Consider the following 26,599-nt stretch of genomic DNA (forward strand, 5'->3'; position numbering starts at 1 on the left):
GAGTCCTTATCTCTGAACTCTCAAGCAGGGTTATTTTATCCCTGATGTCTGCTTGTCCGTTTGTGCCGCTATGTCTTGCGTCACCATTTATCAAGTGCATTGAAGGACACCATCCAATCAAACGTGCATTGATTTGATGCTGTTACCTAGACAATCAGATTGAACTTGAGTAACTCTGCAAGGAAGAACGCTCTACAAAGTATTAAGTATCTCCTAGTGCTCCCACTGTTGATTCTTTTTCTGGAACGAGTCCACCACAACAACTTTGATTAGTGACCACCAGGGCACGCTGGAGCACATTGAATGCACTTGCACCGCAACAAACTTTGCAAGAACAATGTCAACGATTCGAGTTAGTTGACGTGCAGGCAATTTCAACAGCATTCTTGCATATTTAATACTTTGAGTGCAATATTTTTTTTAATGTCATGCCACGGTGTAGTGATGTTTGTTGTTTTTTTCTTGCTGTTTGTAGTGTCATTCCGCTTTTCTGCAAGTTGTCAAACACCCCCTTGGTTCCATTTGAATTGAGCTTTCTCGGCTACCGTACGTACACTCTGCAGCTCTACCGCTGACCACGCGCTGTGTTTTGAGTGAGCATTGCAAACATTTTCAAGCTCTCTATTTGTTGTTTGCATGTAAATATTGCAACAGGAGCTCCTTGAGTTTGTTGCTTGCTAGCTATCGCAGAACGATATCAACAAAGGTGGCTTGCCAGAGAACACGCCCACAAATGGCACCCTGCTGTCGATCAAACGTTAATCAAGGTAAGCGTTTGACTTCAATGTGGTGTGGTTTTTTTTCTGTTTTCGCTCTGTTTCGATGTGTTTTGATAACTCAAAGTGCAAAAGTTGAAGCTCCACATCGGCTGCTGATCGTCTACAATGCACATTTAAACGCCAACATATTTTCGAAAGTTACTTATTCATTGCGAGTAGGGTGTGGAGCTTATTGCTCACACAAATGCATTACCTGTGTTGCCATATTGAGAAGATTCCCACATTAAAAGTGAAATTACATCATTTTATTGTAAATAAATGTGACTTGAATCTATAAAAAAAAAAAAAAAAAGTAATAATGACTTTGTTTGCTTATTTGACAGGATAGTAGAGGTTTGCAGCCGACAGTCTTGTGGCACATGAGGAAGGGACTTGAACCTGCAATTGGAACGTGATGTGAGTACACAATGCTTGATGAGCTGATGTGTGATGTCATATTGGACCCTACCTTACCTGTCAGTTCTAATGGCACACAGTACCACCAGGGGGAAGGTGAGTTCATCCAACCAGCTGACTTCTCTGATTGGGCCAAAAACTAAGTGCCAGGTACTGCACAACTTTATCATCAAACACTTCTGGATGTGTTTTTAATGACATTGATGCAAATCAGTTTAGTCAGAAATATACATTTGATTAATAGTTAACTAAGTTTGTTTGCATCAGTGTCATTGAAAAACACATCCAAATGTGTGTGATGAAGATGTCATGCAATACCTGGCACTTAGTTTTTGGCCCAGTGAGAGAGGTGAGCTGTTTGCATGTGCTCACCTTCCCTCTGATGGCATTAGAAGTAAGTAACATCATACCTGACCTCATCAAACACTTAAGCTGCTTCCATGCAAAGCCTGTCGTCAATGTTAGTGTGCAACCAAATTAGTCCCATGCAAACATTGAGTGCTCAAATGTTTTCAAACTGATCTTCTGTCCAATAAATTAATCAACTGGAATGCAACTTTTTGTGTTTTTATGAGCAGATTTGCTTCACTCATTTCAACTGCAGCGGCACTTAGGTTTTCAAAGGCAGTTTTCACTCTTGAGGTGAGTGTTGGCCTTCTGTCACTGCCATGGACACAAGCCTTTGACTGTTACACTCCATCTCACATGAGGGTAAGAGTCAAAGCATAGTGTCCATGGCAGTGACAGAAGGCCAACACTCACATCAAGACTGAAAACTGCCTTAGAAAACTCAAGTGCCACATTTCCCGCCTCCTAGCTCTGTCCAAATTCAGTCTGACCAATCACAGTGCAGCACCTAATTTGCATAACCACGCCCACGTTTGAATAGCCAATCAGAGTGCAGCATTTGCACATCTGGCCAATCAGATTGCTTAAAATTTTAAAAGCCACGCCCATCTTTAATCTAACCAATCCCAAAGTACCTCATTTGCATAGACACGCCTACTTTTCAACCAATAGCGGACCTTTATTCTCATTGCACCGCCCACTGCCTGAGCCCTCAGCGAATCATGTAGCAGTATTCTAGTTCTGTCCCGCCTCTTTTTTTAAAAAATTCAGCCAAAAAAAAAATTCTGGGGAAAAAAAAATTCCAGGGAAAAAAAAAAATTCAGGAAAAAAAAATTTGGTAGGGAAAAAAAATATTTGAAAAAGTTTTTGGGTATTTTTTGGTTATTTATAGTGTTTGTGGTGTTTGAGAATGAAGAGTTAAGAGTTTAAGTATTCTTTGTAATCAAACTTTATTTCTTTTGCAGAGTAAACATTCAATCATAAAACAGTTTCAAGTAGGATGGCAGTCTGCTCGTTGACGAGTGGTGAAGTGGTCAACCGGTGAGACGAGTGGTCGGCCAGTGGGACGAGTGGTGAAGTGGTTAGCCAGTGGAACCAGTGGAGATGAGTCCATGTCTGCAGTTAAGACAAAAAGATCTGTAAGTCAAAAAGGTAGGTCAACATTTGGTGCAGAAAAAGCAACAACTTACCAGTGTGAAAGAAGTTCATGGGATTCAGTGTTGACAAAAAGAAAAAGAATTTAAGGTGTAGAAACATGTTATCTGAAATGAATTGTGCCTTGCTTCTCTTACCAGCGGAGCACTCAAGGAATCTGTTTATTCTGTAGAAGGTTCCGGTTCGCAATTCTGAACCAGAATTTGCCAAGACTGCCTGTAATGAAAAGATAGTCATGATTCATTTTTAGTTTACAACATAAACGAGGGAACAGTCAAGCTGCAGTTTAGTTACTTTATTTGCACTTGAACATTGAAGATGGAGGCAGCCTTGACGATCTTCTGCAGTTTGAGAATTATTCACTTTGGACAACAGGTCTTGGTGGCACCCTTACTGGAAGCGGCACTGCATGAAGAGAAAGAAAAGCAGGTTAGTGCTCTTAGTGCAACAGTCTTGGAAAGTTGCATCACCTGTTAGCATGTTGGACAGGAGGTTGGTCACAACTCCTCATTTCCCCTGCACCAGCACCACCTGGAACAACAAATGGGTCTAACATTTAAATGCATCCAGTTTGTCATTGCAACAGGTACAAATCCTATGTTACCAGTCGATTTATGCTGGAGGATGCAGGTTCTTTGGCACCACCTGGTGGACAAAACGAGAAGAAAATGCACATGTTTGAATAACTTTACAAACACTTGCATGTGCTCGTGTGTGCTTTTCACCAGTGAAGAGCTGAGCAGCAATGGACTTCTCTCCAACCGCAGCTTGGTGGCCTGAAAGACACGGTAACATTGTACTTCTAAACTTTCAGAGTTGGTTTGGATTAGCAATGTGGCATTTGGTTGACATGCTTAGCAAGCGTAGACCTGTAAAAGTGAAGTCATGCCTCAAAGCGCCGCAAGTCGACCATTTTGGAACCTGCAGAGACAAATATGAGTGTAATGGATATATTCTAAAATTAAATAAAGAGTTTGCCTTTTTTTGCAGTGAATCTGGTCCTTTTCCAGATGCAGGCATGTGGACATAAATGACACAAATAGATGCAGTGTATTTAAAAAAAAAAAGACTCACTTAATAGCACAGGACGTCAAGCCATTTGAGGCCAATTCTGAAGCTTTGCATCTGCAGACAGACAGATAATTAACACTCATGCATAAGAAATATTTTATTTATTCTGTAATGAAGCTAAGCAATGGTTTGGTCTACTTACCTTCGGCTGAACGGCGCTGTCGTTGAGACGCTGCAAAATGTTTGTGCAAATATTTGATGGTGTTCGTTTCACACGCTGCTTGCTTTAAAAAAATCTACTTACTCCCGGTCAATCACTTACATTTTGTTCGACACGTGCACCAAGTAAATGTTTGATGCAATTTAAGGTCGTAGAAGACGATAGCTGCCAACGCTCGTGCAAACATTTTAGCTTGCACGTTAGCACTCGTAAGCACGTCCAAAGTAAAAGTCGACGCTGAAAGAGAACATAGCAGTTAGTTTTTAAAGGCAGCGGTATAATGAACGCTTACCTTATCGAAGTTTTAAGTGCCGTTGTGGAGAGCCGCGTGCAGGTGGACCAGCACGACGTGACGCTCAGAGGTGAAAGAATGAGTGTCGCTCTTTGACGTCTTTTATACTTTTGGGGTGATGACGTCATTAATTGGTGAGGGGGAGAAAAAAAAAAGAACTCGTATCCTATCTGTTCGAATAATAGAATGCGACTGGCCGCGAACCCGAAACTCGTCCATCGGGAGACCACGTCGTTAACCACTCGACTACGGCTTGTTGACAACGTGATGTGCGTTTTCCTTATTTATTTAGTGTTGAGCACGTGCTTGTCTGGTAAGTGTTAAATACAAACTAATCGCAATCATAGATGTAAAGTCCCGTTGGCCGAATGGTTAAACATTTTGCCTTGAATTCAGGAATCTGGGGTTCGAATCTCACGCAGTTGAAAATGTTTGACGGAGTAGGTCTCGAACCGCAGTCTCCTGGTTACAAGACCAAGTCTTATACCACTCGGCTATTTTTTTACCTGAGATTTCGGATTTTTTACTCATATTTATCGGGTACGTGTCCGGACTTAGGATTTAAAGACATAAATTGCCTGAACACCTTCATCTCAACTGGCCGAGTGGTTAAAGGCTTGGACCTGGATCCAACAGACACGGATTCGATGCTTGCAGCCGGATTTTCTTAAGTACATTTTACACCGAGCGGGTCTCGAACCAAAATCTCCCAAACGCTGGCGCAAGTATATACCATTCGTCCATCTGGCCGTGGGAATTTCTTTTAAGTATACATCATGCATACGTCCAGACTAACCAAAGAATGACTGAGGCAGGTGGCTGGCATTCATTGTGATTTGGTCAACTTCCACGGCTTATGTTCCCTGTGGACTTTGTGACTACACCCCAAACTCCAACCCTGTCTTCCCTTTGCAACCCCCTTTTTTTTCTTTCTTATCAAGACATCGGTTCCTGTTTGTAAAAGATATGCTGTTGGACTGCAAATGAAAGCACTAGATGACTTAATTGGAATTGAGGTAGAATTCGAACCAGCGTATCCCAATTTCTAGCCTGCAGCCCTAACCATTGTACCACGATGGGTTTGGTGTTAAATGCCTTATGTAACAAGGTGACATTGTATAATTAAAACGCAAAAGTGGCTCAAGATTTTTTTTAAATGGTGAATCTCTACATGTACAGTAGAGCTCTTTTAAATGACAGTATGTCTGCCACTTAATTGGAGTGAAGAGAGAGGAAGTGGATGACAAACAACCCCAATGACGCTGAACACACATGCGCGCACACAGCGCAGGGAGAAGCATCACCCTCTTGGAAACTGCTTTTCCCTTTTTCCCTTTGTGTCCACGCTCAGATGAGCTTTGTGAAGGAGCGTGACAGAAAAAAGCGGAACTCTGTGAACGCATGTGTGAGTGCGGTTTTTCCTCGTGTGCTTCGTGCGCGTAAAATGCGCATCTGGGTGGACTCGCCGGCGCTCGCCTTGCTTTCCTCCCCCCTGTTTTCCCGTGGCGTGTGCGTGGGAAACTTGGCGGCATGCGACGCCTTGACGCCTGCGCGTGGAACACGTTGAAGCAGATGGACGCGGAGTCGGCCAGCTGGGTGAGTCGCCTTTGTCCCTTTTTAATGCATTGACAATTGTTTTTACGCGTGAATCTGAGAAAATGCCCGCTTTGAAAGGAGTCAAAATGATTTTCGGAGTGTGACGTGTCAATTGAGAGCTGAATAACATGCAGACAAGGGTTAATGGTGCACACCGATGCTACTTTCTGCGCTGCTCCGACTTGGATGCGCTCAATTGATGAGTCCTGTGAGGCTTCATCAGGACACATTTCTTCATAAATGAAGACAAATGCACACTTTTAACGGAGCACAGACATGACGGCATAGTGGGTGTGTGCGTGCGTGTGGTGATGCATGCGGAGGACACAGAGAGTTTGTCACATTTGTCACCCTTGTAAGTGTTAGCCTAATTTTAATGACTGAATTATTTAATACAACTGCCCTCCAATCATCTGACCCATAAACTATTCATAGAAGTTACTACGATTGCAATTAATATAAAAAAATGGACTTTGAAAAAAATAGAAGTATGGCCAGTGATTTTATTATTAAAAAAAAATTGCAAGATTTTTAAAAATACAATGAAAATTAAAAAAATGAAATGCATGGTCATTGTTGCCAAAGTAATGATATGTTTATTATCGTGCTTGTGCAATATCCTTCGACATAACATAAACACAATTGGACACTGACCTTTCTAAAGTTGTCCGAAGCCTCTCAGTGGGGGCAGATGGTCAAAGGCTCTCATGTGACAAGTCCTCTCTCGGACGATTGCAGCAGCACTCAACGGTTATTTTGCATCAATCTCTCTCGGCCTCATTTGCCTGCCGCCATTCGTCTGGCGCTCTGAGCGGAGAGGACCCTGTGAGGAGGATGGAGGGAGACCAATCAGGCTGCTGAGGAAGCTGGGGGTGAGGAGAGGAAGTGGGTGAGGGGGGGGGGGGTGCTACTCAGTACTGTACTGCACAAAAGGGAATAAAACCCTCACATTCTTTGGCAACAAAAGCGAGTCAACACCTAAGTAAAAATGTCCCGACATTACCGACGCACTAGAAAACGAATGAATCAGAATAAATATGAAAACGTACCTAATGAGAGCGCTAATGTTCTGCACGACAAATACTTCATTGTGAGCTATTCGAAGCCTTTTCATAATAAACAGGATCAATAATTAATGAGTGCTTTTTGTGTCTACGCATTATATAAGCTTTGACAAAGCATGTTGCGATATATATATTTTTTTATTAGCTTCCATATACTTAAATGATCAGCGCACATTAAAGTTAAATACAACTGAACTGTGCCTAATAAATATACCAATCTGGATTTCTTTATACAGTTGAAGCGACTTTTGAGTTTTGCACAATGTGAAGATTGAAACGTGCCATTTCGAGACGTAAACAAAGCAAACTCCAAGTGTTTTAACTATTTTACACCGGCAGGACTGCGAGCTCCAGATGCTCGCCTTAAATAAAAAACGACGTGTCTCAGCTTGTTAGCGTGAACTTGCATCCGTGTGGAGCTGGAGATAAGTCTAGGGAGGGGAACAAAAAAAAATCCCCAACAACTCCCGACATGATAAAAGAACATGATCGAGTGTCTTAACTGCGATCTGTTGTTTTCCCTTGGAGAGAGCCGGAGTAGCTGCTTCTTTTTGTTTCTTGCTCCCTTTCGCCTCCATTTCAAGCCATTAGTTCTTTCATGCGGAGACTTTGGTGTGCCACACAAGAGTAGATCCGCATAACCCGAGCTCTTGCGATGGCGCGTATTAGAGCGCCGTTGCACTAGAGAGGCGTGTAATATGGCTAATGCATGTTTTCTATTTTCTTCCTTAAGCACGGTGCAGGAATAATGTTTGATGTTGTTCCTCAGCCTATTGATTTAGAAATAAGACACACTCGAGTCGTTTTTTTTTTTTTAGCTTGGTAATAGGGGTGTAAATTCAAAGTAAATTGAAGGTAATTTTGTCCACAAGAGGGCGTAGTGGTAAGCACTTTAATGACATTGTGAAATGTCACTCAGCTATATAGTTTCAATACTGGCCTAAAGTACTAAGGGCTTTTCTACTCACAGTTTCTTGACGCAGGCGCCGTTGTGTTTGTGCGTGGGCGACAGAGCGGCGGCGTGTTGCTGAATGGCTGACGAGCCGCGACCCTATTGCCCTCCGTCGTGAAGCAACGCAGCCGCCATGTACCAGGAGGTGGCTTTCCTGGCCGGCAGCGCCGATCGCCAGTTCACCACTTTCCACTTCAAGCGGGTGCAGAACCCGCAGGAGGTGTCCGCCAACAAGGGTGTCTTCTACAAGCGGGCCCAACGCCTGGCCAAGCCGCAAGCCCGCCAGACGGACGCCGATGACGCGGTGGCCATCATCAACGTGGGCGGCATCAAGTACCGCATCCCCTGGTCCACCTTGGACGAGTTTCCCTTGACCAGGCTGGGGAAGCTTCGGGGTTGCAGCAACGAAGCCGAGATCATGGACGTGTGCGACGACTACGACGGAAGCCGCAACGAGTTCTTCTTCGACCGCAGCCCGTCGGCCTTCCGCACCATCGTCACCTTCCTGGCGGCAGGCAAGCTGCGGCTGCTCAGGGAGATGTGCGCCCTGTCCTTCCAGGAGGAACTGCTCTACTGGGGCGTGGAGGAGAACAAACTGGACTGGTGCTGCCTGAGGAAGCTGCGGCTTCGCCAGGAGGAGTACAAGGAGATGCGGAGGCTTGAGGAAGAGGAGAACGAGCCAGTGGCTCCCCCGCCCAGCGAGGAGAGCTGCCAGTCGGCCGTCGGCCCGGACGACGCGCCTGAGGGCGGCTGCATGCGTAGGCTGAGGGACATGGTGGAGAACCCCCACTCGGGAATCCCGGGCAAGATCTTCGCCTGCCTGTCCGTCTTGTTTGTCGCCATCACCGCCGTCACGCTCTGCATCAGCACCATGCCGGACCTCAGGGAGGAGGAGGAAAGGGTGAGTTCCACTAGACGACATTAATTTGAAACTTTTTATTATTTAGTATCTGTGGCTGGTATCGTCAGTCTTCACAAGTACTCGATACCTTCAAATAAGTATTCCCTATTTCATAAGAGAGGAACAAGTGGGCAGGACAGCGCTTTAGGGATGCACGGCGCTTCAATACAATTGAGATTATGGTGATGCGGCGGCCCACATCGAGTAAATCATCGTGACGGAGACACAAGCTCAGGGACGCACGGTGGCGCCGTACAGAATGGGCTGTCACCGTCACGTCGAGGCCTCAGAAGCAAAGGCGACACCATAACGAGCTAACGACCACACGGGTCACGGAAAATCGAGCGTTTCCTCCATTTAGGATTTCCTCGCCTCGTTTTTAAAAATATATAATGTTATAGAACATCAAGCTTATGCAAATTGGAAGTGTGAAATCCTAATTTATACATATATACCATAACCTCCTCTGACCAATCGTGGAAGTTTTTGTGTTTTTACGCGATAAAACATATTGAGTCTGGATTTGTGAGTTTATTTCAGATTTAACTTTTTTTAATCATCTGCTATTTGCTCAACACACTCGATTATTATTGCTTCACGACCTAACATCGGCGTAATCCCAACTCAAACAAGCCGCGTGTTGCCCCTTACGAGACCCCGGGAGACTCAATTTCATTTCACTCATTCTCCCTTGTGAATGATGCATAAGCCGAGCGTGATTAAAGAAGCGGCCGCCGTCGCCGCCGCCTCACCGATCTGTCAAACACTTCATCAAGAGAGGATGAAGGCTCTCTTTCTCTTTCGATAACATGAAGCAAAGTCTTTATCTGTCTTGGGACACACATGTTCATCTTTAAAAGCGTGCTGAGGTTTTGAAGAGTTAACTTCTTTGACCACTTAAGAGCTAGCACACTTTCACACATCGGTTCTGAGATCTTCACGAAGCATATGGCGAGAAGAAAAGCGATAGCCGGTTGCAAACAAAGCCACCGTTGTCCGACACCTCGGCGAGAACCTGCGATTGTATTTTTACCCTGCATTTTCTTTACTTGCAATTAATTACGTGTGATTTTTTTACCACCTTGTTTGGGTTCATGCTAGCGTGAATCCAAACAGATCAAGACGTTTACTGTAAACCGGCCCTTTAAGTGATGGAGAGCGTGTTTATTGCCGTTCCCGCAGTTGTCACAGCAGCCTAAGAGCAGCATAAGTGAACGCACACTTTTGAAAAAGCCACGGCCGTGTTGACGGCCTACCATTTTTTTTGCTGCAATAGAACTCCGGCGTGGTGAAGTGCTTGAGCTAATTACAGCGTCCGCTTCCACGGAAGGGCGGGCACTCTCACCGCCGTCATTACGGAGCATCCATTAGGCGTTCTTGGCAGTCTTTACATTAGCGCCACGCTAATGAAAGCATCATTTTGTATTTGTGCTGTCTGTGATAATAATTCATACGGAATCGTTTTTGCTTTGTTGCAAGTTAGGCACAAATTGGGACGCAATGGAAATGTGGCATATGGGCTGGTAATGCAAGGCAGGAAATGGTCACATGACCTGACCTAATGCTCACGCACTCAGCCTGTCTGACTCTTCTAAAGGCCAGTCCATTTAGCAAAGATTTTTTTTCTTCTTCTATTGCCAACATGTCATATTTTAGTTTCTCTTTCCAACCCTCCCAAATTTTCACGTCAGGCTTTTTGCCCTCCGTGCTGAAGAGGCGGCGACACATTTGAGTTACATTCATCCTCGGAAAGAAAAGTGCCATCCATCACAAGTGGACCTGATTTGTGCTTGTTCTCTCTCGCATGCACTTGGAGCTGGCATAAATAAGATTATGTCTTTCTAGTACTTTGTAAAAAAAAAATATATATATATACATCCTGTTTAAATGAGCATTTGAGACTTGCAGACTGTTGTTGCTTTGATTCCATTAGTGCCACTCATGCCTTCAAATTCTAATCCCATTTGGGACTAAACAGCGCCTAGGGACTCATTTAAGCTAATTGACATCTGGCAAGAACATTTTCTTGTTTTATCCCCCCTCCACGTTGACCAACACTTCCTCTAAATCTTGACACCTCAAAAGACACACATCAACACTATTCACATACACACATTCATTTTGGAGCCTGCTGTTGCAAAGCAAACACGGCCGTCAAATAAATGGAAGAAATTGTGGAGGTGAGGAGTCAACAGTTTCCACGCTTGTCTTGAGCAGTGATGATCAACAACTGTTTTTTTTTTTACTTTTAGTTTTTCTAGTTGTGTCTACAGCTTGGCGTTTATCGCATAAAACAAAGTGAATAAGATTTTAAGGTGAATGCGTCAAGATGAAAAGCAAGCAGTTCTCGCTTCGGGGCCCGACTGTCTTAATAACCAAACGATGTCTTGTAATTACGCGCCGGAATATTCATGAGCGCGGCAAACGACTGATGACAAAGAGATGAGGTTTTTTTTCTTCAGCACACCTTTGATGGTGCTTTTTCTGTTTTGTTTGTGCACTTAATGGATGTTCATCACCTTCTTTGTTCATTAGCAACAACAAAGTCACAAGGCGAGACTCTCGAGACGCTTTGACTTAATGACTGCGATGTCACCTCCGTATTCATCTAGACACTTCGGAAGCACCGAAAGAGCCAAACAAAAGAGAATTACAAACTTATTTAAAACAGGCAGATACATTTGCCTTCGACAACCATCTTAACGCTATCAAAGCATGCAAATCAAATCGACGCAGCGTTGATATTTGACCACAAACGATGCAGCAGCACATGTACACAGTCAATGATGTCACTTACTTTTATGTCGTTATGGGTTGACCCTGCAGGGGGAGTGCTCCCAGAGGTGCTTCAACATCTTTGTCCTGGAGACGGTGTGCGTGGCGTGGTTCTCCCTGGAGTTTGTGCTGCGCTTCATCCAGACCCAGAGCAAGTGCATGTTCCTGCGCACGCCGCTCAACGTCATCGACGTGGTGGCGCTGTTGCCCTACTACACCACGCTCATCGTCGACTCGCTGTCGGTGGGCGGCAAGCCGGCGGGCTCCGGGAACAACTACCTGGAGAAGGTGGGCCTGGTCCTGCGTGTCCTGCGGGCGCTGCGGATCTTCTACGTCATGAGGCTGGCCCGTCATTCGCTGGGCCTGCAGACGTTGGGCCTGACGGTGAGGAGGTGCGCGCGGGAGTTTGGCTTGCTGCTGCTCTTCCTGTGCGTGGCCATGGCGCTCTTCTCCCCGCTGGTGTTCCTCGCCGAAAGCGAGTTGGGCGCCAAGCAGGAGTTCACCAGCATCCCTGGAAGCTACTGGTGGGCGGTCATCTCGATGACCACGGTGGGCTACGGAGACATGGTGCCCAGGAGCATCCCCGGCCAGGTTGTGGCGCTCAGTAGCATCCTGAGCGGCATCCTGCTCATGGCTTTCCCCGTCACGTCCATCTTTCACACCTTCTCCAGGTCCTACGTGGAACTGAAGGAGGAGCAGAACCGAGCGCTGAGGCAGAAGCCGGACTCGCAAGACAGCACCAAGTCGCAGAACAGCGAGGACTCCCAAGAGATGGACAGCTACCGCGGCCCCAGCGAGGCTGCCATCTCAGCCGTACAAAGAAGGAAGTCCATGGCTCTGCAAAGGGAGCAAGCCTGCACTTAACTGGTCCTTCTAGGGAAACGTCTGCTCTTCAAGGACTTGAGTTGGAGTTTCTGCTTGGACCAAACTTTGGAACCATGGCTGATAAATTAATAACTATCCAGGAGAAGAAAGGATGAGACATTTTAAGATGGACACAGACAACAAGCGAGACTAAATTGAGCATTTTTTTTTTACCAATCTTACGATCAAAATAGTTTGGTACAATCGAAAAAATACTTACTGTAGTTCAAGCAACATTGGGCGGAGTATATCAATATTAACTTGACACGGAAGGATAGCCAATTACAAGCTAAGCTAACTAGCTTTCATCATTTGTGTGTGTGGTGTCACCACAGTTGCCATGTAATTTTTCTTGTTGTGTTGTCTCACCAAAAAAAAAAAAAAAAAAAAAAAAAAAAGAAGCCTACGGCTTAAGTCACTCGTGGCTACTGAGCCTTCATCCGAATACTAAATATTTCACCGTCTTGTTTGTAAAGCAGAATGATTGAGAGAGAAAAGGAATTATTGACGCTACTGATTTAATATCACATTGAGTATGCGCTCAGCGTGCCAAGCTAATTATCAGCCACAAGGCGGCAGAAAAAAAAAAAAGTCTTGTTTACTGTTAAAAAAAAATGGCAAAAAAAAATCAAATGGTGAAATATTTCAGGGAATTCAAGAATGTTTTTTTATTTTTTTTTTTTGGTGCGTATCAGTCGCTGACAACCCCTTTAGTCATATTTACAGCTAGGCCGTTGCACAAAGGACAAAAGAGAAAGTACAAAAGCCTTTTGATACAAGCCCCTCGGGCGGGCAGCAGAAACAAAAACAGCTGACTCGCTTTGAGCCGAGTCAGGTGTTGAAATAATGGTTTCCCTCAAACGGTGAGGGCAGTTTGTGATTTTGTGTGACTGGAGTGCCTTGTCAGGAGAAAAAAAGCTTTTTTTTTTTTTAAATCTCACGCAGGCATGTTTAAGGCAACGCATGCATACTATTGCACATAAACACTTTTGATTTATTGTTTAAAAAGGACGGTTGGAATGAAACGACCTGGAATGTATTTTGTTTTTAAAAGAGCCTCCCTTAAAGAACAAAATAAAGATTCGAATGAATTCCGGCGCAGGAAGTTGTCGGGTTAACACTTCATTACACAGCTGCTGTGCTTAAGAATATTTGAAATTGTTTTGTCCCGTGTTTCTTTCCCCAGCACGTTAATAATAAATGTTTCGCCGTGTGATGTGGGCAACTTTGATAAACCGTGACAGCGTCTCCTTTGAGGTGAAGGTTTCCAGATACACGGAATAAATTCGCCTCATGGACACGCACACTTCACATCGGTGCCCTTCAAACAAACATATCCGCAGAAATAAAAACGATGAAAGCAAGGATGAACGTCTTGATCCATTCAAAAACATCTTTTTTTTCTGCCACCCCCATAGAGAGTATTCTGTAAAGTTCCCACTGTTAAAATTGATCTTGTTTGAAGCAGTGGTTTTAAAAGAGGAAAACTTTTTGGGCGCCGTTTCCAACTGACTGACTTTGTCTTCGCAACTCGCGAGCTACTTTCAAAATTGACAGTTTGTGCACAATTCACTTATGTAAGCCTGTTCTGGTTCTTTTAAATATGTCACAGCTCCTAATACGGAAAGAGTTCAGGTTGGGAGTTAGGTGGAGCTTTATAATTGCTTTAAAACTGCTTTTAATATTTGCTAGAAATTGAACACAAAGCACATTTGTAGTATAACATGTTGAAATTCAATACATAATTGCACAACACAAGCAAACATTTGGCGGCTGTTCTGCAAAACAAACACCGGCTGAGCCTATTTGGTCCAATTTTTTTTTCGACTCTATTGTTGGTAGATAATATAGAGGTAACAAGATACGCTTGAATAGAAGCATGTAAAGCAAAGAGAAAACGATTAAAAGACAATTTGGATATTGAGTTGTACGAGGTGTTTTTTTGCTGCAAGAAATGAATTTGGAAATAATATCAAAAAGGGGGAATTGCCTATGTGGGTGGATCACGCCCAGCTCCACAGAACAGGAAATGAATTTCCGTGTAAGAAGATGGATATGGAACACAGCTCCAGGAAATGAGATGGACAAGGAAGGGGAGTTATGAAGTTGGCAGGGGGGTCAGGAAATCAATCAAATGCTCTGGTAGCATGACGGCTGAGAAGATATACAGATATGTCTTTGACGCTTGCAATGAGCATAATTCAAAAGCCCCTTCGCTTCGTTAATTCCTGCCTCTTCTGACACGTAAATACTTCAAGAGGTCCTTCTGGGTACAAGTCCAAAAGCGGGTTGAAGCGAGGATAACTCCTCATTTGAGAAATCGCCCCGAGGTCATTGTCCTATTTGGTCCAGTTTAATAGTCTCGGGTCCTTTGAGTGTGCCGAGGGGGAGCGTGGGGAGCGTGAGAGCGGCGAGGGTTAGAATTGACCAGCATGCAACAGCGGGAGGGGGGAGGGGGGGGGAGGATATATTCAGTAATGCTCTTTTAAGGCAGAGGAGGAGGGAGGGGGGGTGCAACAGTCAATCCACATGCCTGAACCTTAAAATTTGGTTCAGTTCAGTCAACAGTGTGCAAAGACACGGTATGGATTAGTTCCAGGTTAGGGGGTGAAGGTTCATGTCAGGGGTAGTGGGGACAATCCTTCCGTCTTCCGGCGTAGTATCAAAATTGTAACAAGTTGGATAAATGGCGCCGATTTCATACTGTGCTGTTTTAAAGATTAGAAATATCCAAAAGCATGTCGCGGTTTAGTTGTAACAAGTTCTCGAGGCATCGGTGCGGTCAAAGTTCTTCCCGTTGACGCTGGGATCTCAGAGGGCTTTGGCGCTGGTGGTGTGGGAAGCGGCGTGCGAAACGGGCTTTTGGGGGTAGAAGCTATAATAGAAAACCTGGAACAGGATGGCAAAGTCCACCAGGACCTGCAGCATGCCGCAAGTCCAGAACTGCACGGGGGCTTGGGTGACGAGGAAGTAGCCCGTTTTGAAGGTGTCGCCGCTCGTCCACATCATTACCATCTTGACGCTGTGAGGAAGAAGATGCCGTGAGTGATCGGCCGGCGTCGTTAATTGGAAATCAATCGACCTGATCAAGCTAATGCCGAGCTTGACTGACTCCCCAGCCCCTCCCCATTTCAATAACTCACATGGACCAATCACAAACGACACGAAAGTGGCAATTTCACTTTGCACCCACGGGATCAATCTCCTTCACGGTATTTTTTTTTTTTTTCTGGACCAACACTAAGTAATGAACTGAAAGTGCGAAGCCTCTAACAATACCCCAGAGCTGCAAACACCTTCAGTCAACACTAAGCCAACACATTTATGATTCATTCTGATTGACTGCGAATCTTCTTAGGGATCAATAAAACATACACCTCGACAACATCTAAGAATCAATCTACAGATGCAAATATTCATCTATCCACGTTCCGTTGGGCTCGGCCTCATTATCCCGCAAGAGGTTCAACCATGTTTTCGGTGCCTGCCAAAAATCCCATCGGCCTCCTCTGGAGAACGAATGACGGCTAATCTGATGTCTCCACATGTCTGCGTCTCCAAATTTTAAGTGCGCATCCGCCTTGTCAAGAGAGTGGATTTGCTGCTCAACCTCCCTTTTGCATTATTCATCTTCTCCATCTTCACCTTTTCATTCGGAAGCCCTCTTGGTGTTAGCCTTGTCGTTTACCTCACGTCGCCCTCTCACATCCCCTTTTTTTTTATTTCACCCTATCTACTATGCATGAGCTCCCGGGAGGCCTCTTTTTTCTTCAGAGACGCAATCCTCTTCAATCTGGCAACCTCCAGCGTCTCCGTACCTGTTGGCACCTCCCCTGCAGCTCACAGCGAGGAGCTTGTTAGCCACGTTCTTTGTCAACCTCCACCTCCTCCTCCTCGACTGTCGTCTTGGTTATGAGCATGCCTTCCTGCAGGTAACCATGAGAGAGGCGAGAATCCTGTTTGATCGAGTCCTCCCCCGCCCGTCAAAACGCGGAGGGGGCTCGGGGGTGCCATGAGAACATCGTCTGGCTACTTGTTTGTCTCCTTCCGGGAGATGTACTCGGATCAGAGTGCACAGTGCTTGAATGATTGAAATGGGAAAAGAGTTTGGACACACACTAAAAAGCGATACATTTATCAGAGTCCACTAGTGAAGCAAATTTCTTTTTTCGTGGTAATCCTGTGTATGACCCTCTGGTGCCGTTATCTGGCATAGACTAGGACACAAACCTTATAAGGCTGCACTTGGATTTCTAGATGCCTCCATGTTTCGTGTTTATCTTGTGGTTGTTTTATGGCAGGCCGCTCGTGATCAGTATGCAGCTCTGCTTTTTTGCAAGCCGTTTAAAAACAAACTCCTCGTCTCTCCGACATATTTCCGGATGTCCGCGGGAAAAAAACGAAGCCTACCTCGACCTAGTTGGTGAATCAAGTTAAATATACGGAAAGCTGCCCACGCAAGCTCAGTTTAATTATACAAGCTGACAGGTGGAGCAATTCAAACTAGGTGAGAGGGAGCACTAAAAGGAACTTATTACTGACGGCAACATCCTACACACACGCGTGTCTATTCACGCCGAAAAACTGTATTTCGCTAATTCAAGGACGTTCTCGCGGGACGAACCTGTCTCATGATTAAATCTGGCTTTCTCTCGCACGTCTCGCGCTGCGGAATCGCGAGAAGACGTTCACATGATGGGCCCGCTCGCGGTAAAGCCAATTCATTAGCAAGAAGGCGCGAGATGCTTCCAGGCATGGATTAGCTTCCATGGTACCATGGCACCGAAGGTTTACGTCTCGCTGTCTGTCTGCTTACTCAAGCGCGTACGCACGTGTTCATTCAACGCCTGTGCGTCTAAACACATGTCCGCAGATGAAATAGCGCTTTGTCTGGAGCGTGGCGCGGGCCTTGAACGCGTCAAGGTTACGTAGCCTAGCAACGGCTGTCTACTGTCAACAGGTTGCGCCGTGTTTACAGTCTCCGCAGCGGGAAAGAAAATGACATTGAGAGTTTTTTTTCGGCACGCTGCTGAGCTACGACATACATTTACACGTACGTGCGGATGCAGGGTGATTAAGAACAAGAGGCAGAGAAGGCCCCCTACTAAGCGGCGGTAATAGTTGCCGTTGCCACAGAGCAGTGAGGGAAATCTGCCTGTGAGTATTTGCTGCATGCCGTTTGTGCCCCTTGTGCAGTTTGAGAGTTCATATTAATTAGCCGGCCTTTTCGCAGTATACGTTAGCTAGCATTAAGCTAGCTGGCGAATGTTGGCGGAGAGTGGGTGGGAAGTTTAGTATAGTAGAAAACAAAAACAAGATTGGATCAGAGAGGGTATGCGTGCGTGTATGGAAGAGCTCAGCGTGGGAGCCGTCATGGCGGGTTAGGTGGCCAGGCAGCCCTGCAGGAGCGCTCTTATCTGACGACTGCAGCGAACCCGACAGTAGCCGAGGGGACACGCACACACGCACACGCGCTGCGGGAAAGCTTTTTATCAGCCTTGTAGACTTATCTCCAATTATGTTTCTTCTCCACCTATCATATTACATTCCCACCCCATTATCCATTCATCATCCCGACACAAAATGCGGCTTTAAAGACGGTGACGTGTTTTATGGCTCGGAAAGGCTGAAATGTTGCGTTTAGGAGAACGTTTTCATCTGTCTGCCGATTATTGCCTCCATTAGAAGATTTAGCAGAATTTGTGATGAACTAACACTATTGAGCTTTGTTTGACTACCCCGCGGATAATAAAGAAAACTTTGAATCTCTGCCCCTCCCCTGATGTAATGTTTCTAACATGAGCGATCAAATCCAAAAGACTCACCTCATGCCTTCCGTGGATTTGTTCTGGTAGTTGCAGTAGAGCTGCGGCGTTCCCAGCATGGCCTCGCAGAAGACCGCCAAGAAGCCCAGCGTCTCCACGTAAACGGACGAGTCCAGCAGCACGTAGGTGACGTAGGCCGCCGTCAGCGTGAAGGCCGCCACGCACTGAACGTAGTCCAGGAAGCGGCTCCACGACCAAAAGTAGTTCCAGTCAAAGTCTAAAAAAAGTCAAACCCCAAAGTTAAGCCTCATTTCGACACCTTTCCGAGTGAGTAAAAGTGAGAAAAACAAGCTGCTTTATATAGTCAGCTGAATTCACACAAGGCTTCACACTTGAGCTGTGAATCCTCACGCGACACATTTACAAATATATAAATAAGAAAAGAAAGCCCCGTATATGAGGCTGCCACAAATAGGGCCCCGTGCCGCTTTGTCACTTTGCGATGAAAACAATGAGGAGCCCCCCTCACGAGGGACAATGATCATGATGGAGGTGCTCGGCACGGCTCGCATTAGCGAGGGCAAGAACGCTAATGGATGATTTAAAGGCAGCCATGGAGAGCGTTCCAGCTCAGAACAAATGACGGCGCGGAGATTCCGAGCACACTTCTTGTAACAATCAACGGGGCCAAATAGTCATCACGGGCTCATATCGAGGCCACGGGAGACGCTGATGATGACAATGATGGGAAACACGGAACGATTGAACAGATTCATCATGAAACTCATATCTGGCTAGTGATTGTTTTTCTACAAACATCACATTCATCCAATCGCACAAAATTTGCTGAAGGATTCATTCGGTTCACCTGCTAATGAGTTCCAATGCAAAAAAGGCTTTTTGGAGTGGTGGCTATGTGCCAAAATATGGAGACTAGCAACAGTGAGGAGGCAAATGTATTCAAATCTGCTTCCAAGAGTTTGCAGCAGCAGCATAGCGAATAATGTTCTGCATGCCGAGTTGCACACAACAAGCGTCACGCTTTCTCCTCCTCTTCCTCAGCACTGAGGCATTAAATGAAAGCTACAGTTAGGCAAAAAATAAAAATAAAAACCAGAACGTGCAGTATTTCAAACGTATTATTCCTTTGTCCTTATGTTGGGCGTCGCGAGGAAATAATATGATTAAAAGGCTGCCTCGCAGTTGGCTTCCAAATGTCAAGTGGTTTGGATGGAAGGGCCCGGTGCTAGAATGGCAAAGTGCACCTGCTGCCGCCGCGGTGACAACAATTACAGTATTACGTGCTGTGATTAGGGCAGTGGAAAAGGCATGTAATCAGGCGAGCGGTGCGGGCGGAGGGGGGGGGGGGGGGGGGTGAGGTATATGACGTTACATTTGAACTTTTCACATCAGCAATGTGTTTTGTTGCTCTGTGTTTAAATAGGGAGGTCAAAGAATTTGGGACATGGGATTAATTCTCCAGTAGTATTTGCTTTACCCCCTTTCGAGAAGGATGACAAGCACAGACACTATGCTGAGGGTCTTATAAATCATCTCCATCAAAATAAGCAGAAATAAAAAAAAAATCTGAATGAGGTCTTAGAATGAGCAAATAGTCTTTGACTGCCATCTCATGCCCGTACAGGAAACTGCAATTCAGTACGTATTGCACAGGCCACAGCATTAGGTACGCCTTCACTAAGAACTAAGAAGAAATAAAAGAGTCAGAGAGAGAAAAAATTGACAGCAAAGCATCACGGCTGCTATTTTCTTTGCTTTGCATTGTGGCACAAATGTCTCATTTAAAGCCACTCATTCAGAGAGACACGGGTGAAGTATTTGAGAAATGAAGGATGATCCATTATGCAGTCTATTCCAGCCGTTAAAGATCATTCCAACACACATACACAAAAATGAATAAATATTCATATATGTAGCATGCAGTACGCCATGCGGGGAGGTCACGCATGCGCAGGACATGTGAGTGAGCAGCATGCTGTTAGTCATTTGTTAATGTTGGCGGGGCTGATGGCAAAAGTGAGTGAAAAAGGTCCAGACGAGTTGATGACGGATGGCGGACGCATTTTAGTGGAGTACCTACCCAGAAAAAGCCTCTTAGGGATTCGTACCTCCTCGTCCTTAATTTCTGAGGCTACAGACGGGAAATAAATGCACAAGTGAGGAAGAAGAGGAAGAAGAGGCAGAAGGAGTGTTTCGTTTGGATGAAGAGTCCGATTTGAAACGACAGAAACAAGGACAAAAATGCTTTTAATGAATAGTGAAAATCCTCAAAAGAAATCCGCAAAGGTGTGCAATTGCGCTCTGGTGCCACAAGATGGCAGCAAAGCGCTACTTTTGCTGCATTGGGGCTTAAAAACTTGAGTTTGGTTTGTTAGTGGACCTCTACCATTTTATCTTGAGTGCAGCAAATCCTGAAGCAGGATTAAATGCTTGACGGGGGACACACACATCACGTGACTTCACTCACAACCTCCGATTACTAAAGCACTTGAGTAAACAGAAGCCTGCAAAGGAAATAATGCAGCGCTTTAGCTCTTAGTACATTTCTGTCTAATGGAGACTGACTTTTTGTTTTAGGTGTGCAAATGTCAAATCCTGCACAGGAGTGAGGAATTCAAACAGAGTATGAAAGGAGGAGTTTCTGACCTAGGAAGGATCGCCTTTTGGTGTTGAGTTCAGCATTCACACGGACGTTGGTGCACAGGTTGAGCATGGCCAGCATGGTGGCGATCATAATAATGCTCTGCCATAGAAGCAACGTCTCGAAGTAGTGGCCAAACCTGACAGGAGGAACAAGAACATTGCGCAATTGGCCAGTGACATGCAGCAGCGCAGATAGTAGAAATGCGTATTCATTTGAAGCAGGAAAAGAGTCATGTGGTGCAATGACACTAGCATTGCAGCTGACAAGGTTTATATGAGTTGTTGTTTTTTTTGTTTTGTTTTTTTAATCAAGGGGCTAACCATCATTTGCTTTGTACCTGAAGAGGATTCGTAGAATGTTGGCCACCAGCAGGACTAAGCACACATAGGTGGAGAAGCCCTCGGCGTTCTGCGTGCGCCGGATGTCCCGGTACTGCGGGATATAGGGAACCACCCCGCCGAACATCATTGCACCGGCCGCCACCCACGACACAAGCCAGTTGAATACGCTCACTATCTGCGCAAACGCTTCGTCTTCCATTGTGACTTGGAGCTAAATTCGTACTTGCGTCAATTGAAGCTGGTTATCAGAGCAATCCAGACGCACCCTCCGCTAACGACAGAAAAAAAACCCGATCACTCGTTACGAATAAAAATAATGTAATCTTGTAAATAATCCGAGCAATTTAAATAAAACAAAATAAAAATAGGAGTTTCACTGTTGTCGCTTCTATTTATGGTGGACAAAGGGACTGAAGCTAGTGACTAGTTTTGCACTAAGGCTGCATTTGATCGCCATGTCAAAACGTCCAACATCATTAAAGTCACGCTTCGAATAGAGAAAATGTTTAACTAACAACAATTTTGGCGAGGGAAAAGTTTGACAAGCCTACCATCAACCGAGTACCATTTCGATTCTGACAGTATTGACCGGTACTTCCTGTATACGTCTTACGTCACTTGAGCAACCAAAGATGTTTGACTCATCAAGATAGTTCACTCTTATTACTTCAGCGCAAGCGAAACAAAACAAATAACAAAACTACGCGTTTCTAAATCAGCAAAACTAAACTACAAGTGACCAGTTAGTTGTGGTAAAGTTTGCACGATTACGCAACACGTTGATTGGAATTCGTTGGGAACTAGTGAATCATTAACACAAAACGTTTACCAGTAACTAATTTGTCACATTACAGTGTATTCAAGCGTTTTAGAATAGATGACATCCAGAATTAAAAAAACTCACTGCTAAAGATACATTTATAGTGATGCATCAGACACATGTAAACTCTTATAAAACAATAAAATAAACTAAAAACGTTATAGTAGTGGTCAATAATTAAATAGACGAATGCATAGCTAGAAATAAAAGGGTTAAAAAATCGCTCTCTTGTGCAAACCTGATTGGAACAATGGACTCATGACTGGACAGTGTAAACAAGGTAAAGTTACATCGAATCGGAAATACTTTAAACATACCTCCACGATACACGTCTGGTCTACTCTAAAAGAAATACGTTTGAGGTTCACGTGGAAATTATTTTAACACCAATATAGGCTTATCTTTTAAATAGAGTTCACACTTGGATGGCGAATGCGGAAGACTGTTGCACACGTAGCGGTTTTATCATGCAATGTCCGACGAGTTAACTTTTATTTTGAAGTGGTGACTGCAAAAGGCGGACACAGCTCACATTTAACCATGCAAGCCGAAGTTGAATCAAAGTTGCAGCTAGCGATGGATGGCTAGATGGATGCGCAATCTCCTTCATTCAGATGAAATAAAAAGATCATTCGGTGTAGTTGTACTACACGCAGAGTGGTGGGCGAAAAGGATGTCAGAAACCGAGTGCAAAGTTGCCAAAGAGCTGACACAAGCGGTAAGTGGAAGTCATGGATCGTTTTTTTTTTTTTTTGTCGTTAGACTGGACACAAATTGGATTTTCATTGCTTTTTGCAGATGGAAAAAACAATGCAGAGACTACAGGGGAGATTCCAGGCCATCGCAGAACATTTGGAAGTACGAAATATCCTTGCTAAATTCCATGAGTAAACTTTTTTTTTTTTAGTCGTTGCAGTCCTCGATTTACGACGGATTTATATTTTTTACGCCGCTGCCCAAATTAATTCATTGCGTAAAATCTAAAATAATATATTTTGTATAAATGTCAGAACTCTTGTAAACCAAGGACACCCATATATACAGATACGAACATACACAATGTGCCCACTGGGTGGCGCAACTAGACTTTTTAAATGAAGCATCAGATCCCATTGATTGTTATAGGAACGTATCAACGGCGTTTGAGGAAGTCGGAAATCTTTGATTTCTTGACTATGTCACTAGATGAGATGGGGACACGAATCAGCTGTCTGGAGGAGAACGTGACAGAGCTCATGACACAAGCTGGCATGGACGAGCAACCAGTTACCAAAGAGACCGATGTGCTTCCTCAATAGATTCCATCACCCCCCCCCCCCCCCACAAAGAAGAAAACTACCGATGCAGCCAATTAAGTATTAAATAATATTCACTACCTCTTTACAGCACTTTAAAAACCTTTTGTAAGACAGTGTTATTTTGGTTTGATGGTGATACTGCTAACTTTGACACCCCAAAAATGCCTTAATATGGTTTTATGAACAGTGATAAATAACACAACACTGTCACAAAACATATTGCAATAGTTTCATAGTAATATAAATATATACTGTTTACCTGTGCATCACACTAAATGAATATTTATAATGTATATCTAGAGAAATACTACAAAATAAGTCTATGCAAGTTGACACACTTTCACTACCGTGTACCAAGCTGCCAAAATTTGCAAATAAATATGCTTTAAACGTCATAGACTCTCATTCTTTCTGGCAGAACCGGCGTATTGGCACCCTCTAGCGGCGTTACTGGCGCATTGCACAACATTTTTGCTTGTCGCTGTCCATGGTGCTGATCTGTTGCGCTTGTTTCTGTAATGCCAATTATTGACAAACCTCGCTGTATTTGTCATGAATATCAAATTATTTTCAACACTCCTACTTCCAGCCCACTCAAAACATTTTTTTATATCTTATTAACAGTTTTGAAACATAATAAATTTATATGCAAAGAAATAAAAGAGTTTATTCTTGTTGATGTGTGACCTTTTGATAAACAACCATTCTAATAGTTATGGCAGGGGAGGTTTTAGCATCTAAACTGTAGATGTCAGTATTTACCAAAACAACACAAACTGCATTCACGTGTTCACTGCAATGATGTTTGTGTGTGTCGCTTTTTTATATAATCCGAAAGTACTCCTCGTCACAGCTAGCTTGACACTACAGGATGGCTCTATTGCTATGGCAACCACAACTGTGGACTTTAGAGATTTTTTTTTTTTTGGGGGGGGGGGGTATTTTTATTTTCCCCATCCATCCAGTTTTTTTTGGAGGGGGGGGGGGGGTTCCTGAGTGCTCCTGACCACCTGAGGCTCTTTGATACCTGGTGTGCTTTAATCTGCAGTAGCGTTTCCCACTTTGAAGTGAAAATCCCCGCTACCTTTCATTCTCTCTCGCTCTCATGACACACACACAGCACACACACACATACGGACTCGCACCCCAACCTGCCATCTGTTATCTTTGTCAGCGTAAATTTGCCAGACTCTCATTCATACATTCTATTTTATTCCATTGTGCCTCCGGCAACCTGCGTCTAAATTTAACCCGGCAGTTATTTCCAGGCCGTAATAGCATACATCACCTTCTGTCTCCTCTCATATATTTCCTTCGACGCAAATAGAAACTTTGTGCCGGCGCACAGATCATGTCAGGTTTTGGATGAAGAATACGAATTGCTGATTTATTTCCTTTGCATACTCATTTGGTGTAGCGTTACCAAATATGGTTCCTCTTCTAATACGTCTGCTATTTGTACATTCAGTGTTTACAATTGCCGTCATCGACTCGCGATTCCCACTTGAGTGACACTCACTAATCTGCATCGGCGTCTATGAGTGCTACTTCCGTCCCGTTTGCGCGCCTCCCTCTTCTCTTGTCAAGTGTTTGGAGGAAACACGGGTGCAACCTAGGGCTTAGCGCCCGGCAACCGACCCGTTATTTGGTCACCATGGAAACAGGGTCAGGTTGATCGTGCTCTCCCGAGACAAGTGTGTAGTGTAAGTGTTTGGAATATGTCAGAGCGCCCATTATGTGTGTGCAGGTCGGATTCTGGAAATAGAAGAGATAAATGAGAATCTTAAACATTCAGTGTGACTAATTAAGGACCTGTCATACTGCTTTCTCCTCTCCCTCCATCTACACGGAGTCGCAGGAGCGGAATCATTGTCTGATTGGAGGTGATCGTCATGGTTCACCCCCCCCCCCCCACCTCCTTATCATGATTAAATGGCTCATTGCCCAAGGTGCTCCATCCATTGCTCTGCTTACAGACAGGCTCATTAACATCTGCCAACTTCATCTATGGCCAGAAGAGAGTTTGTGAGCCCGGTTGGACTTTTTGGGGCTACGATGTGAGGACTTAAGCCACCAATAGAAATTATTATCAATTTCTTTGTGAAGGTGGCAACCTTGTTAGAATTATCGTGACAATGTCAGAAAAAAAGAGTTTTGTGCCGAGCAAAAAAAAAAAAAAAAGGTCAATTAGACAGTTTATGGGCTTGATGACACTTAATTACACACACACACGCACACACAATGTCAGACACACAATGTCAGACACACAGCAGGGCACGGACGGTGGTTTGAATTTCATTACCGGGCAACAGGTTCATCCTCGTCCAGCCACTCGATGTTGTCACATTAACAGCCAATTATCACGCGTAGTTATAAGTACATCACACCATTTTGATGTCACATATTTGACTTGCTATTGTCATCACCATGGTGACGAAATTATAGGAGTCTGGGAAAGTGTTTTCTAAGTGTTTAGTTTGCTGTTGTTTGGTAAAAGTTGAGGGGTGGGAGTGTGTGTGTGTGGGGCACACTCAAATGGGAGATTGGCGAGTGTGGGCATGAGAGCGAGAAGGGTAAGTGCATAATAGCGGACTGGATGGCCCGTTTCCCATGGCAACCCGGTGTTGCTGATGGATACACACACGTACGAACACACACACATACCTACATCATGAATATTCATAGGAGGCAAAAAAAAATCCATGCTATATTCATGCCATTTTCAATTACGCATGGTTTAATTAGAGTTCCATAATGGTATTTCAATTATGGATATTTTAATTAGAAGTTAGGAAGGGATGGTCAAGTCAATGAATGATCGTCTCGGCCTGAATCGGAAAGTTTACACTGTCACACGTTTGAATTCCCGTCATTTTATTTTTGCACCGCAACGCAATGTGAGTGCAAAGTGGTGCCACCAGCGTCACGTCGGTGGTTTTATCTGATTATCTGCACCTCAGTCAGACTGAGTAATGCTCACCTTGAAGCGAAGGACGACGAGGAAAGATTGCGCTCTCCGTGGGCCGCAGTGGTCCTCCAAAGGTGATGGACGGCGTCACACCCGTGGACCTCCAGCCATTGAACCCTATGAGGTCAGATGATTTATTTCTGAGATGTTACATAAATATAGTTGCATATTCACATTGTTTTTTTAGTCAATATTTACACGGCTTTTTTAAAATGTGCAAAAAGAGGATAAATCTTTAAAGTCGGATGAACCCCCCTCCCGCTCTCCTGGGCTATGATTGACAGGCAGTCACAGCCATCCAGACAAAAGAGCACCGCCTCCCGAGAGCGTCCCGGCCAATGATGGCGTTCGTGGTGAAGGGGGGGCTCGATGCGACTGTGTTGGCAAGG

General features: G+C 44.5%; 3 protein-coding genes across 4 annotated transcripts; 2 read left to right on the forward strand and 1 right to left on the reverse strand.

The window, feature by feature from the left end:
- Nucleotides 1-2,454: 2,454 nt before the first annotated feature.
- Nucleotides 2,455-22,390, reverse strand: LOC133144788 (solute carrier family 66 member 2). Of its 2 annotated transcripts, XM_061267718.1 has the most exons (15): nucleotides 21,121-22,390; nucleotides 20,786-20,919; nucleotides 20,220-20,270; nucleotides 18,179-18,395; nucleotides 11,512-15,375; nucleotides 7,830-8,693; nucleotides 4,012-6,620; nucleotides 3,892-3,921; nucleotides 3,753-3,803; nucleotides 3,548-3,599; nucleotides 3,404-3,454; nucleotides 3,283-3,323; nucleotides 3,149-3,209; nucleotides 2,973-3,083; nucleotides 2,455-2,894 (listed from the first exon to the last, which is right to left on the reverse strand). In XM_061267718.1, the coding sequence occupies exons 1-5, from the start codon at nucleotides 21,321-21,323 to the stop codon at nucleotides 15,165-15,167; spliced, it is 816 nt and encodes a 271-aa protein (XP_061123702.1). In that variant the 5' UTR covers nucleotides 21,324-22,390; the 3' UTR covers nucleotides 2,455-2,894; nucleotides 2,973-3,083; nucleotides 3,149-3,209; nucleotides 3,283-3,323; nucleotides 3,404-3,454; nucleotides 3,548-3,599; nucleotides 3,753-3,803; nucleotides 3,892-3,921; nucleotides 4,012-6,620; nucleotides 7,830-8,693; nucleotides 11,512-15,164. The 2 variants fall into 2 exon arrangements, with proteins under 2 accessions (XP_061123702.1, XP_061123703.1); XM_061267719.1 differs by lacking the exon at nucleotides 20,220-20,270.
- Nucleotides 7,947-12,714, forward strand: kcng2 (potassium voltage-gated channel, subfamily G, member 2). The gene is made up of 2 exons (XM_061267707.1): nucleotides 7,947-8,714; nucleotides 11,541-12,714. Exons 1-2 carry the CDS (start codon nucleotides 7,947-7,949, stop codon nucleotides 12,351-12,353), a joined length of 1,581 nt encoding a protein of 526 aa, XP_061123691.1. The 3' UTR covers nucleotides 12,354-12,714.
- A 49-nt stretch (nucleotides 22,391-22,439) lies between the features above and the next one.
- Nucleotides 22,440-23,637, forward strand: LOC133144791 (heat shock factor-binding protein 1). Its single transcript, XM_061267722.1, has 3 exons — nucleotides 22,440-22,662; nucleotides 22,743-22,809; nucleotides 23,127-23,637. The coding sequence occupies exons 1-3, from the start codon at nucleotides 22,525-22,527 to the stop codon at nucleotides 23,240-23,242; spliced, it is 321 nt and encodes a 106-aa protein (XP_061123706.1). The 5' UTR covers nucleotides 22,440-22,524; the 3' UTR covers nucleotides 23,243-23,637.
- Nucleotides 23,638-26,599: the final 2,962 nt, after the last annotated feature.

This window comes from Syngnathus typhle, linkage group LG20 (genome assembly GCF_033458585.1).
Source record: "Syngnathus typhle isolate RoL2023-S1 ecotype Sweden linkage group LG20, RoL_Styp_1.0, whole genome shotgun sequence".
In the NCBI taxonomy this organism is placed as follows: Eukaryota; Metazoa; Chordata; class Actinopteri; order Syngnathiformes; family Syngnathidae; genus Syngnathus; species Syngnathus typhle.

Coding starts and splice junctions, on each gene's coding strand:
- kcng2 (XM_061267707.1), top strand. CDS start 7,947: ATGTACCAGGAGGTGGCTTTCCTGGCCGGCAGCGCCGATCGCCAGTTC. Junction 8,715..11,540: donor TCAGGGAGGAGGAGGAAAGG/GTGAGTTCCACT, acceptor TTGACCCTGCAG/GGGGAGTGCTCCCAGAGGTG.
- LOC133144788 (XM_061267718.1), bottom strand. CDS start 21,323: ATGGAAGACGAAGCGTTTGCGCAGATAGTGAGCGTATTCAACTGGCTT. Junction 20,271..20,785: donor CAAAAGGCGATCCTTCCTAG/GTCAGAAACTCC, acceptor TCCCGTCTGTAG/CCTCAGAAATTAAGGACGAG. Junction 15,376..18,178: donor AAATCCACGGAAGGCATGAG/GTGAGTCTTTTG, acceptor TCTTCCTCACAG/CGTCAAGATGGTAATGATGT.
- LOC133144791 (XM_061267722.1), top strand. CDS start 22,525: ATGGCTAGATGGATGCGCAATCTCCTTCATTCAGATGAAATAAAAAGA. Junction 22,663..22,742: donor CCAAAGAGCTGACACAAGCG/GTAAGTGGAAGT, acceptor TGCTTTTTGCAG/ATGGAAAAAACAATGCAGAG. Junction 22,810..23,126: donor AGAACATTTGGAAGTACGAA/ATATCCTTGCTA, acceptor TGACTATGTCAC/TAGATGAGATGGGGACACGA.